This window comes from Hipposideros armiger, unplaced genomic scaffold, assembly GCF_001890085.2.
Source record: "Hipposideros armiger isolate ML-2016 unplaced genomic scaffold, ASM189008v1 scaffold_818, whole genome shotgun sequence".
NCBI lineage: Eukaryota > Metazoa > Chordata > Mammalia > Chiroptera > Hipposideridae > Hipposideros > Hipposideros armiger.
Genome location: NW_017732168.1, coordinates 484,665 through 498,257, shown reverse-complemented (window position 1 = coordinate 498,257; position 13,593 = coordinate 484,665). Strand labels below are relative to the sequence as shown.

The window sequence follows — 13,593 nt, the reverse complement described above, 5'->3', positions numbered from 1 at the left end:
CTTATATGCAGAATCTAAAAACACGAAATAAACAAGCAAAACGGAAATAAACTCATGGACACAAAGAACATTTTGATGGCTGCCAGATGAGAGGGGGATTAGAGGAGATGGGTATAAAACGGGAAGGGATTAGGATGTATACTCATTTTTTAAAGGGGTTCCTTTTCACATGTTTTAATGTCTATGCTGAATAGGGAGCTTCACCCAGATCAGAACATCCCTTCTTATGGAAGAATGAGGAATTTAAACCCTGGCCCAATTTTTCAATTGGAAAAAAATTTTAAAACCTATTGCTGGATATTTCTATTACAATGCCATTACCATCTACTTCAGTTATCTTTAATATCATCAAATAAAAAATTAGATTTCCTTCATGCTACTACCTAAATCAAAGCAGTCAAGTAATCTCACAAACTTCCCTAGAGAGTTGTTTGTTTCTGAAATTATTTCAAAAAAAATAATAAATTGCTCTGACTAACATCACCACCCCCAATAACTAGACATTTTGCAATAAGCTATATTAATTTTTTTAAGCAATTAACTAAAGTATCATTTCCATGTTGGCAAAATAGGCTACCTACTCACCTGAACAAAGGCAACTGTGACGACAATAAGTATTGCCTAAACAAAACAAAGAAACATCCTTTTAAATCAGACATTATAACTTCAGAAATAACCATTAATTGTTAATTTACTTTTCTGACTCTATCTGCAGTCCCAATATACTAGACATTAAGCACTGAGATCAGCTCAGTAAGAAATCACAATTTTGACCTGAGATCTGTGAGGGAAGAAACTCAGAAGTGTCTTGCCTCCCCTAGGACAGCTTCTCAAACTTTTTGATCTCAGGATCCCTTTATGCTCTAAAAAACTGAGGACCAGCTTTTGTTTATGTGGGTCATATCAACTGATAGTTACCATATTAAATACTTTTTTCAATTACTGTTTTCATTTCTAGTCATTAATTCATATAAAAAATAATACACCTCACGTTAATACATATAATATTTTTTATGAAAAATATCCCCCCCTATAAAAAAATTGTGAGAAAAATGGCAGTTTTCAAGTTTTCTTTCTTTAATGTCTGCCTTAATAGAAAGATGGATGCTCATATCTGCTTCTGTACTCAATCTATTATAACATGTTGATAATGCTCAAGTATATGAAGAAAATCCAACCTCATGCAGATATTGTTGGAAAAAAGGGGAGTACTTTAAAAGCTTTTTCAGATGATTGTGGGTAGTAATCTAAGCTACTACACCAAAATCAGACAAGTGTTAGTTACTTAAAAGTAATGTGCAATGTAGAATATAAAACTGTCAATGAAATTTTCATAATCTGTTATATTAAAATACATTGATCTAGCTTGCATTTTGAATGAATCTTTTATCATTAAAAAATTGTAACATCATGCACTTGTCCTTTAGAAAATATTGATTTGGTTATTCAAATCTTTCAAATGTTGTCATATTTCTAAAAGGAAAAAAAAGTCCCATTCATTGAAATCACTACTGATCTCATTAGAATAAAGTCTTAAATATTGGGAAGCTATTCAGCACACAGTAATGCATAAAAATTTTGCAAAATTCTAATGATCACTTAAAAGTTGAATTTTATCACTAGCACCGAATTCTGTCAGTTGTTTTTCTTGAAGTGAAAGGCTCATTTTACTCTTTCAAAAAAAAATATGCCAGTTATCCAAGTCTTAATAACCAGTTTGTCTATCAGTCATTCTTTCAAGCAAAAGTTCATTAGTTTAGCTCGCCACAATCACCTTTCCTCAAGACAACCACTATACTTCAATATACAAAAATTCTTTATGTATACTTCCCATTTCATTGCAAAGAATATTAAAAAAATATGTACTCAAGGGTCCAGATTTAATAAAATTAATTTTTACTGCTTTATCAAAAACATTCCTAAGAGAAGCAATGAAAGAAAACAATGATTACTAGTACAGTCTGGTGCCATTATTTTGATTTGAGCCAAGGCTCAGTTTTACCCACCATTGCTTTTGTGCCACTGAATGCAAATGTGTATAGTAAAACAACAAAAAAAAGATGTTTTATAGTATTATGAAAATAATTTTGACCTCACATGCTCCCTGAACGGGGGCTCAGAGACTCTTGGGAGCTGACAAGCAAGAGTTCGAGAACTGCAGTTCTATACTGATTTCTACTGCGCTTGAAAACATAATACACTTGCATTAATCAATGGTTGAATTTACTATAAATTTTTATATTACAATGAATCAAGGGGCAAGGAAAAAATAAAAAGGTGAGGAAACTTTCAAGAAAAGGTAGAATAATCTAGCTGGAAAGAATAAAATCTTACATAGTAAATGTAGTGTGCATTGTTAAATAATATTTTTAATTTCACAAATGTGAGAGGCTTTAGTTCACAATTAGTCAAAATATATTCTCAACAGGAAAGTAAACTAAATTGAAAATTAGTTTGCTTTCCTAATAATTTTCCTAAACTGGAAAATTATTATAAAGTATTTTTTATTTTTCTTCTTTATTAAAATACCAGACTGTTAAATAAGTCTCATGTGTGCCAATCACTGACCCTTGAACGTTACTTGAGATTACTGCAACTAAAAGCAATTTGGATATTAACCCAAAAAAGTGGAAAAACATTACAGTATCTCTCAATAATTCATTTCCCAAAATAAAAGCCAATCCTAATTTATATGATTAATCAGCAGTTTAAAAATATATTCTTACCACAGTGATACTGACGGCATCATCAAACTGATGCATTAAAACACTGATGACAGCAGAAGCCAGAAGCAGCATAATAAGGGGATTTTTAAACTGAAAGTGAAAACAAACAGCAATTCAACAGTTTTTTATGAATGACAGTTGTGTTCCATTGCAGCAAAGCTTTAAAAAAATATTGGGGCATGATTAGAAAATTGCAAGTCTACATTTGGTTTATTTTATATATCTCTTCAATTAACAAAAAAAAGTTTACACTTCACTAAATTTAAAATTCACCACTTCATAACAGCTCCCTTTCAGAAAAAAAGAAAATTAAATATCAATACTTAAAACTAAGAAATTACCAATTCCTTATGGTACACATGTATTTTAGTATATTAATTTAATAAATATAGCTGTTCTGAATTTCTACTGAGGCTAGAATAAGTGGAAAGTGATTTTTAAGCTAAAGATTTAAGTTAAACACTGGGTAGAACACCTAAATTATAAGTCAAATCCCTATACTATAAATTAGTGTAGATTACAATTCTGTGGTTGACCCACACACCACAAGAATAACTAACTGCCTGGGGCAGCTAAGAGCAGGAAGTAAGATCCTCTCCACAGAAGCAGCCTTTTCCCAAGGCTGGTCTCCCTGATACGTACCTAGCAGAGCCAACAGTGTATAAAGAAACAAGACCACAGCACCAACCTAATCAGGCAGCACTTAAATAACCAAGCACCAGAGCTACCCCAAATTCTTCCAGTGGGACATCCTACTCCTTAAACATCACAGCTGTGTTGCCAAAATCTCTTTCTCTGATGAAGTGATGATAATCACTGTCAAAGCTGCAAAGTAACTAGGCGTAACTAGGCTACAAAAAATCCCATCCCAGCAAAAAGCCCAGCCCCTGCGGATCACAGGTCTGCAGTGAGATGCCACCACCAGCCACTCCCTTTACGGCTCCCTTCCCTAACAGTAGTTCCAACTTTTCCTCACATCAGAATCATGTGAAGAACCTCTAACAAATGCCCAGGTTCATACCAGACCAATTAAATCAGAATCTCTGGGCATAGGGCCCAGGCTTCAGCATTTTCAAAGCATTCCCCAAGTGACTTTAAATCACAGAGGGCTGAAAGTTACTGCTCTAGCAAAATAAAACTAAAACCGCAATGTGGTTCAGAGCTGACAAACCACACATTTGAGTAAGTCCGAGAGTACCTGTTTGAATCCAGCCCTTGCCACTTGTGTGTGACCTTAATCTTTGTAAGCCTCGGGGGTTCTTCATCTAGTAAAATAGTACCTTATACCAAAGATTGTGGTAGGAACTAACTAAGAATGTGTATTAAAGCACTGTTACACCATAAAACCCCCTTCAATTATTAGCTGTCATCATCACACTTGGAGGGGAAGGTCCCTGGTCTTCCAGCAACCCCCGCCCCACTAAAAATGCTGTGCCTCAGTATGAAGGACATGACTTGCAGGCTCCAGACAAATGTTTGCAAAACAACAAATTCAGTATTCTCTGTACAGCAGTAAAGAGTCACCCAATGCTTTATGTCTGACAACTGATATTTACTGTTAATTGTTGCTTGCGTTTAACTACATTACAGGCACTGTTTCATTCTCACAGCAATCCCATGATGCAGGTACTCTAGCTGTGAAACAGGGTCAAGAAAGTAAAACACTAAATCATGCTGCCTAGGGATAAGTCAAATCATTGCAGTTTATAAATCCAGAGGAAACTTCCTGAAGGTCTAGGTAATGTGGAAACGTGGTTAAATGTCAGAATACAAATATGCATATAAAAAAACTCCGTAAAAACAAGACAGATACACACAAGATTCTTTTCATCTCTAAAAATTCAGTTTTTCTATTTTAGACAAATTTGTTTACAAGGATAATACTGGTAAATTTGGGCTCATTAACAGGCAAGGCCCTTCAGAAAAGTTAAACATATATTCTTTAAAAAAGGAACCTGCAGGTTACTAAAAGGAATTTGTTTGGCAAACTAACTCTACTAGTTGAAAATTAGCCATAGGATTCTTTTAACTTTACACACTAGCATACCTGCTATGAAGATAAGAAAAAGTCCTACAATAAGTCTTTCTGAAAAGATTAGGATATTGATAAAACATAATTAAAAATAGCTATCATCTATTAATAGCTTTCTAATGCCTAAGATTACTGTCCCTATTTTACATACAAGGCTCAGAGAATAATAAAGACATATAGCTAGTAGAAATAAATGTACTGGAATATGTACCCAGGCAGTCTGGATTCAAATTACCTAACTTACTTTTACTAATTTTCTAAGCTGGCCATATTATTCTAACTAGCATTCTTATAATTTAAAAAGTATAAGTTAGGCATCTGCAAAGGAAACTTCTGATAACAGTATCACCTCCATGTGATATGTCCATAAGCCCTTAAAGATTTGCATATTAAAAATTATAGAAATTTCAACCTAACAGTAAACACTAACAAAGTGAAAATTTTACTTAAAAAGAACATTTAAAATTTTTATTCCCTTTTTCTATAAATAATCGCACAAAAGTAAACAGCTACACTAATGAAAACACATGTAAATTACACAGCAGATGAGGAAATAAAAGTATCTCACCTGAGAAATATACTTCTTCCATAGTGGCTCATCTTCACTGATATCAAACTCATTCCAGCCATGGAAGGCTCGCCTATGACTTACTTCACATTTGTTTAGACCATTCTGAAGGTCAGCCTATTAGATTTTACATATAAAAGTTACTAAAAATGTTAGCAGAGAACAAAAGAAGAAAAACACAAAGGAATACTGTATGACAATATTTATAGTAACTTCTACAATAGTCAGAACTAAACTATGGTGACAGGAAGCATATCAGTGGGTCATCTGGGACCAGACGGACTACATTGGGGAGGATTAACTGCAAAGGGACATGCGGGAGCTTTCTGGAGTGATGAAAATGTTCTGTTATCTTAATTGTGGTAGTTACATTTGTCAAAATGCAAACTATACACTTAGTATGGCTACATTGTATTTTATGCAAATTATGCCTCAATAAAATGTTTTTAATTGTAAGCAACAAGGTAGAATTTAAGAAACAAACAAAAAACTTACAATTTTCTATGAGGAAAGAGGAATAACAACACAAACAATCCACACACAGAAAGCAAAATATCAGTACATTTTATTTAGCTTTTTTTTTTTCAGTGTTGTTTTGTTGTTTTCTAAAATTAGTTTCTCCAAATGAACATTCAATGGGCCATAATCACCCTCCTTATTCTCTAAGTCTATCAAACCCTTGAGGTTGATAATACCTTTTTTGCTCTTAGACCATATAATTATTTCAGGCAGAAAATTTGTGATTTGTAAATTACTCAGAATAATGAAGTTAAGATGAACTGGCTGTTGGGATATTTTATGTTCTAGGAATACACCTACATTCGTCAGTCACTGTCTATCATCATTTTTTATTATAACTATCATTAAAAAATGAAATTACCTGTATCCCTAAAATAATCAGTTTCTCTGACCAACAATTTTGTAATACACTTTAATAAGTCTTGCAACACTTAAATATATTTAAAATAAATGGTTTTAAAACAAAGTATCAATACAACAACCAAAGAAAAAAATCAAATAGAGGATATCCGATATTTTAAATGCCATCATTAAAATATGTGAATTCTTAAGGAAAAATAAAAAATATTCTTTTCTTTATATTTCATTAAATTGTGCTTTATAAAACTAGAAAGATTAAAGTTTATTTGCAGTTCTGAACTTGTACTTAGCTTTTACTTTACTTTAGAAAACATTTAAAAAAGATAATCTCCTGATTCTATTTATGTTAGTAATAAAATTATTTTCGTAATCCAACTAATCCTTACACAGCACTAATAGTTCCTGGTAATGCTAATGATTTAGAACTACACTGTCCCATCATGTAACCACTAGCCACAGGCAGCTATCTAAATTTCAACAAATGAAAATTAAATAAAATTCAATTCAATTCCTCCTCTCAACTATCCACAATTAAAGTAGTCAATAGTCATGTTTAACTAGTGGCTACTGTATTGGACAGCGTAGAACAGAGTATTTCTGTCATCACAGAAATTCCATTTGACAGCACTTATACATACAGTCTAAGCAAACCAATTTTACTATTTACTCCTTTCCTCCCTACCAAGCACTTACTTGGAGAATGCCTGCAACTTCACTCACTGGTAATTCACTTGCTTTTTTTGATGTCAATACAGGAATCATTGTCTCACTTTCACCATTAGGAATTTTTTGAAAACGTGCAACCTAGGAAATAAAACCAAAGGAAAAACAATTGAATATACCAAACAATTCTAATGCAGTCTAGAATAAATGAAAATCCAAACATTCACAGAAACTTACTTTACAGCTAGAAAACAAAAATTTTCAGACTAATAATGAGTATCTAGTACCAATAAGATAATTTACACTAACCATGTGCTGATTTTTCCTGAAAGCACATTTCAAAAATTAGGCCACCAGTGCAAGCTAGAACACAAAATAATTTTTACATTAAGTTAAAAAGATGCTATTTCTATAGCAATGTAATGAGTAAAAAGTAAAACAGATGTCCTGTCTAGCAGATCCTGATAATTATATGTAGTCATAATCCTCTAAACTCATGTTTAACACAAGGCACAAGGAATAGCTAAGCTTTCTCCATTTTAACTACTCCTGTTGCTAAAGCTCATTTCTGAACTATCTAGAAAGGACAGCTAGTTACTCAACCAAAGCACCATGTCAGCAAGTCAGACGTAAAGACCTATTCTCAATCTGGGGGAAAAACAAAAAACAAAAGAGACCAGACAAGCAGAGGATGCACAGGTTTATGAAGGGGCTGTGAACAAGCAGAGTAAGACACAGAGAAGAGGATAACCATGGCATCTACTTGATGCAGCATCTTAAGCAAATAGCTACAGGAAAGTGTTTAATGCACTTCTAGAAGTAAATCCCCAATACAGAATTGCATTGGATCCTAAGCTGAGAGATTCTTTATTCTTTACAGACAAAAAGTTTTAAGTAGGAGAAGGGGAGACATAAAGCTCCCCACTGAAACTTCAGAGAAGAAAACATTTCAGTTGTCACACATCCACTAATTAAAATAATACCGAAACTGAAATGATCATCTTACTGCCAAGAATCAAGTCTTTAAGCTTTCAGGTAAAATGTTTTCAACCTTGGATAATCAACATTTTCAGCATAAAATATTTCCCTAAAATTTTTTTTGAGGCAATTTCTCTAAGACAACAAATGAGATCAAAGAAGAATAATTTAAGTTTCTACTATAAGTGTCATTATAGAGGCCTGTATCCATAAAAAAAAGAAAAAATCTTTGCATTTACTCCAAAAAATAGTAAATAGCTGTGGGAAAAAAAGTATTTCCTCAGTGTGACTGAGTTCTGGAACAAATACCACATGGTTTTTTTGTTTTTTGTTTTTTGATTTCAGGGAGGCTATTATTATTTACATTGGCCAGAAGAAAAATAGGTTGAGCAGCAATAATTCGAGGGGCTGTGGCTCGAACCCAGGTATCCCGAGCTCGGACCCAAACCCGACCAGACAGAACTACAGCACTACCGAGGGCCAAATACCACATGTTTTTAATTTCATTTATTAAAAAGTCATTATTGAATGTTTAAGTACCTTAAAGCAAAGAACAGAAGTATTTTTCTACTTTTAATGAGAAGATATTAGTGACGAAAAATTCTGAGGAAACTGGAGACAGATTACCTTTCTTTCATGCAAAATGAAGTCTTGGAATTATTTTACAGCATAATATTTTTATGTAATTAAGAAATTTAAAACCTTAGAGGAAAAAATGAAAATTTCATAAAAGTTGTATACATGGTTCAGAGCCACTGAATGCCCTTATTTCAAACCTACAAAACAAAGCAGGACAGATAAAAGACTTCACTGAACCACCCCTAAGTTAAACACTGGAGAAAATTCCCCCTAAAGAGACTTGACTCTTAAAGCAATGAGACCTAACCAGTTTGACATGGCTATTTTATTTTGTGAGATCATAAAACAAAATTATAAGTAGGATTAAACATGTTTATGTTGCCTGCAGTGACAATGAGATTAAGAAAATCTTTTAGGGCCAGCGAAGTGGCGCGTTGGTTAAGAGTTGGCTTGGAATGCCAGCTCTGAGCAGCAGGGCCCCAGTTCAGATCCCACATGAGGGCCAGTGACGCTGCGCCCTCTACAGCTAAGATGGTGAACAACAGCTTGACCTGGAGCTGGGCTGCCGTTGAGTCGTCGGCATAGGTTGCAGTCTCTGCTGCAGTGGGCTGCCATGAGCAACTGTGAGCGGCCGTCCAGAGGCTGGCGACTGATCTGCCTCGCCCGGGAAGAGCGCAATGATAATACCAACTTGGGCCAGTGAAGCGACTTCCTCCACAACTAGACTGAAGAACAAAAGGACAGCAACTTGTCTGTTCCCCTTTCCGATTTCCCAACGCTGTTACCCTCCCCGAATTCCCCAATAAAAATCTTAAAAAGAAAACAAAAAATCTTTTCTTTCTAAGATTCCTGTACCTCAGTTTCCTCACATATAAAATGGGGATAAATAGTGCCTAAAGTTGTGTGAGAATTACATCCATTAATATAGCATTTGACCTATTAGCAATAAGAACTCAAATAGCTATTTTTCTCCCAAAACTATTTAATATTTATATGTACATATTCAATAGTACAATGAGCTCAATACAGAACTAAATTACTAACCAAGGTTAGTAAAGCTAGATTTGTAATAATTTTCCTACTGAAGTATACTTTTATCATTTAATATATTGGAAATTGTCATCTCTATTACCCAATATGCAGTGCAAGAGCCTTATTCATAAAATCTTTTTAAAGTAATCCTTTCATAGTTGGTATATAGATAGGATCTATGTTGGAATACACTTTATATAAAATCCCTCAGGAGCATTACATGGCCTTAAAAGAGATGAAAATGTTCAATGGAAGTGAGACTATTTCCTTTAATAAAGGATAAGACATTGAAGGGGCATGATGATAACTCTCTAATATGAAGGGCTGCCATGTCAAAGAAAGCAACACCAAAACCAAAGGGTAAAGGTTACAGCAGACCAGATTCTGGAGTTAGAATAAAAAGTGTTCTGGCAAAAGCTGGACGGCCATCTGATAAGGACTGATTTCACTGAAGGGAACTCTCCCAAAATAGAGGGAGGCTACAGCGCAGTCAATTCTTGGCCAAAGGCAGTGTTGTCAATTATAATTATGCTTACTAGATTCTATGTCAACTTAAAATTATGGAAATTACTGAATTTTAATACTATTTTCTTTCTAAGCAAATGTCATAAAGATTTATTAGCTCAAATGGGTCAGTAGTTATATGGCTCATAAGAGTATTTTAATTTGTTCATTTACTCGTTCAACAAATGCTGCATTTATTGAGAATCTGACTGTGCTAGGACCTTAGGATTTACCAAAATACCCTGGAGTGGTGGGGGTGGGGTGGGGGTGGGGAGGCAGACATTATCAAAGAACAGCACAAATAAATGGAAAACTGCAAATTTTCCATGAAGTGAGAAGTCCATGAACATGAGAACTTACAATCAGGACAGGAAAGTTTTGATGAGGAAGTGATGCTTACAGAAGTGAAAGACAAGAAGCTGCCTAAGGGGAAGGAATGGAAGAATAGAGGGAACTGAATGTACAAAGTTCCCAAGGAAGGGGGGGATGTGGAAAGAATGAAGTACTAAAAGGCGGCCAGCGTTTATTCACTCACTCATTCGGTTCTTCAATACATAATCAAAGCTTAGGTATTATGAGCCAGGAACTGTTCTTGGTACTGGGGACACAGAAGTGACCAATCAAGCAAGAACTCTAGCCTCATGGAGCCACATACCAATAGGGAACAAAAGGCTATAAATAAAGCATTATGCAATAAATGCTCCAGAAAACAATTAAGAAAGATAAGTAGGGGAGGAGTTGCTTCATTTTATATAGGGGAAGGGACGAGGGAGGGTCAGGGAAGATCTCTCCATTCAGGTGAAATGTGGACACAGAGACCTGAAGGAAGCACAGTAAGTAGCTATTACTAGACATCGAGCAAGGTGGGTATGTGAACACACAGGAGAGGTCCAGGTTGGAGATACAAGCATGGGTAGCCAAGAACACATAAATGGTATTAAATCTGAGAATAAACATGCATACCAGCACATAAGGAAGGGAAGATGTCTGCGGGCTGACCCTCGGGCATTCTCACAACATACAGAGGTCAAAGACTAGCAGTAACCAAGAGAAGGGATCAGGAGCAAACAACCAATGGGGTAAAGGAAAACCAAAAGCAAAGAAAGCCAAGTAAAGCAAGTATTTCAAGGAGGGTGTAAATGGCTAGGCCAAAGTTAAGAGGAGGACTGAGAAGTGACCATTGGACTTGGCAACATGGACATAAATGAAGAGAGCAGTTTCAATGGAGCAGTGGAGACCAAAATAGACAGGAGTGGCTTCAAAGAAAACAGCAGGAGAGAAGTTAGATACAGCAAATATAGATAATTTTTTCCAGTTCTGTTGTCAAGAGGAACATACATATGGATTTATAGCCAGAATGAAATGCAGGGTTAAGAGTTGAGGGTTTTTGTTTTTTTAAGATGGAAGAAATAACAGCATGTCTGCATACTGATCAGAATGATCTGTAGAGGAAAAAACAGATAATGCAGAAGAGAAACAGGACAACTGATAAAGTGATGTTCTTTAGAACATCTGATAAAATGATATTCTAAAATGACAGGGAATGGAATCGGGAGAATTTGTAGAAGGGCTGGTCATAAATAAGGAAATGAAAAATTCACCCATAGTTACAGGTGGGAAGGTAGAGTAACATAGCTAAGATGCAGGCACCAGGTAGTTGTGGTAGAAGGAGCACATGGAAATATTCTTCTGAGAAGTATCTCGATTAAAGAAATAAAAAATAGCCTAAGGTAGTAGGCGGGGATCTTACAGGGCCTTATGAGTCATATTATGGGATTTTTGTCTTGGTCCTAAGGGCAAAAAAGGAAGACCTTGAACTGTGGTCTTTAAAAAAGGGGCACAAGTTAGAAAATAAAAGAAGTGGAAGAATGGTGACAATATACCAGTATGAATACTATTATATAAGTCTAAATGAAAGATCAATGTAGCTTGGACAAGGGTGGTGGGGTGCAGGAATAGTACAAGTAGAGGCAAAAATGACAACATGATGATGAATTAGGTACACACATCAAGAATTACACTAAGTTTCTAGCTTGTTTTAATGCTACACAGTAATGCTATTCACCATGGTAAAGAATACTGGAAGACCCTTTTCAATAAATGGTGCTGGGACAACTGGATACCACACAAAAAAGAATAAAGCTGGACACCCTCCTATCATATATAAAAATTAACTCAAAATGGATCAAATACCTAAATTTAAGAGCTTAAACTATAAAATTCTTAGAAGAAAACATCGGCTTAAATCTTCTTGACCACTATTTCCTAGACATGACACTAACAGTACAAGAAACAAAAGAAAAAAAAATAGAACATTATCAAAATTTAAAACTTTTGTGCTGCAAAGGACACCAAGAAAGTGAAAAAGACAACCCACAGAAAGGCAGAAAATACTTGCAAGTCATTCATTTGATAAGGGGCTCTATCCATAAACTCTTACAATTCAATAATAAAAGGACAAATAACCCAATTTTAAAATGAGTAAAATTTCTCAATATATATTCCTACAAAGAAGATACATATACAAATGATCCTCACTGTCACTGGTCATGAGGGAAATACAGATCAAAGCCTTAATGAGATACCACCTCCCACCCACTAGGATGGCTAAAATTAAAAAGACAGTGACAAGTGTTGGAGGGAATGTAGCGAAACTGGAACCTTCATACAATGCTGGTAGAATTGTCAAATGGTGCAACCATTATGGAAAAGTTTGGCGGCTAGTATATATTATTATAATGCCATTCTGCAAACATTTAATTTTCTCTGGTTAAATGAGGGGAGTGTTTTCAGCTGAAAACAATCTTTGGATGATTTAGTTAGTAACACTTCAATATTGAGAATTATAAAACACAAGTAAGATCACATAAGTTTAGTTGAAGGTAACCATCTTAACCATCTGAAAGTAAACCATCTTAAGATATGCTATGTCTTTCTCATGTTACTACAGCTAGAAGTCCACTGTCTATGATCCCAGATTTCAAACCCTAGGTATTGCTTGCTTATCGCCTACCTGGACTTAAAAATACCCTGGGCTTAACCATTTCTTAATTTTCTGATAATTGCTTTACATTTATTTCAAATAATGACATTTATTAGATCTACACTTTGGATCATTTAATTCATACAACCAATTAACATTTACTAAATAATAGACCATAACACGGCCACATACACCATAGTCTGCCCTACAGAGATAAATAATTCAGCTTGGAGAGCCAAGTCATACCAAAACACACACATATAAGAGTTACCACAACACAAATTACCACAATGCCAGCCACGTAAGTCTGAAAATTTAGAGGAGGGAAAGACTATTATAGCCTTCAGTATTCTGGGGAAACCTCCCTGAGCTAAGCCATGAAGAATGGACGGTAGAGACTGGCTAAGACATGCCAAGGAAGTGTTCCAAACAGGAGATGAACAACAGTAAAAGCCACAGCAATGAAATCTAATTTATGTGACTAGGCCACTCTGGATAGAATAAATGTTTCATTACACATCTCTACCTCTACTATTGTAAATGACCCAGATCTACCCAGACAGTAAAACAAGCTTACAGTTTTTAAGTGGGTGCATTTAAAAACTGCAGAAACTTTCTGATCTTTAAGATGTATAAAAAATTCAGTTAA

At 34.9% G+C, this 13,593-nt stretch overlaps 1 protein-coding gene across 4 annotated transcripts in view; it reads right to left on the bottom strand.

The window, feature by feature from the left end:
* Positions 1-13,593, bottom strand: part of ATP2C1 (ATPase secretory pathway Ca2+ transporting 1) — a 116,899-nt gene that overhangs the window by 59,511 nt on the left and 43,795 nt on the right. For all 4 annotated transcript variants that reach the window (XM_019628916.1, XM_019628918.1, XM_019628919.1 and 1 more), the window contains 4 exons: positions 6,899-7,009; positions 5,327-5,443; positions 2,727-2,816; positions 586-621 (listed from right to left, as the gene is read on the bottom strand). In XM_019628916.1, the coding sequence (XP_019484461.1) occupies positions 586-621; positions 2,727-2,816; positions 5,327-5,443; positions 6,899-7,009 (354 nt within the window). The remainder of the gene's footprint in view (positions 1-585; positions 622-2,726; positions 2,817-5,326; positions 5,444-6,898; positions 7,010-13,593) is intronic.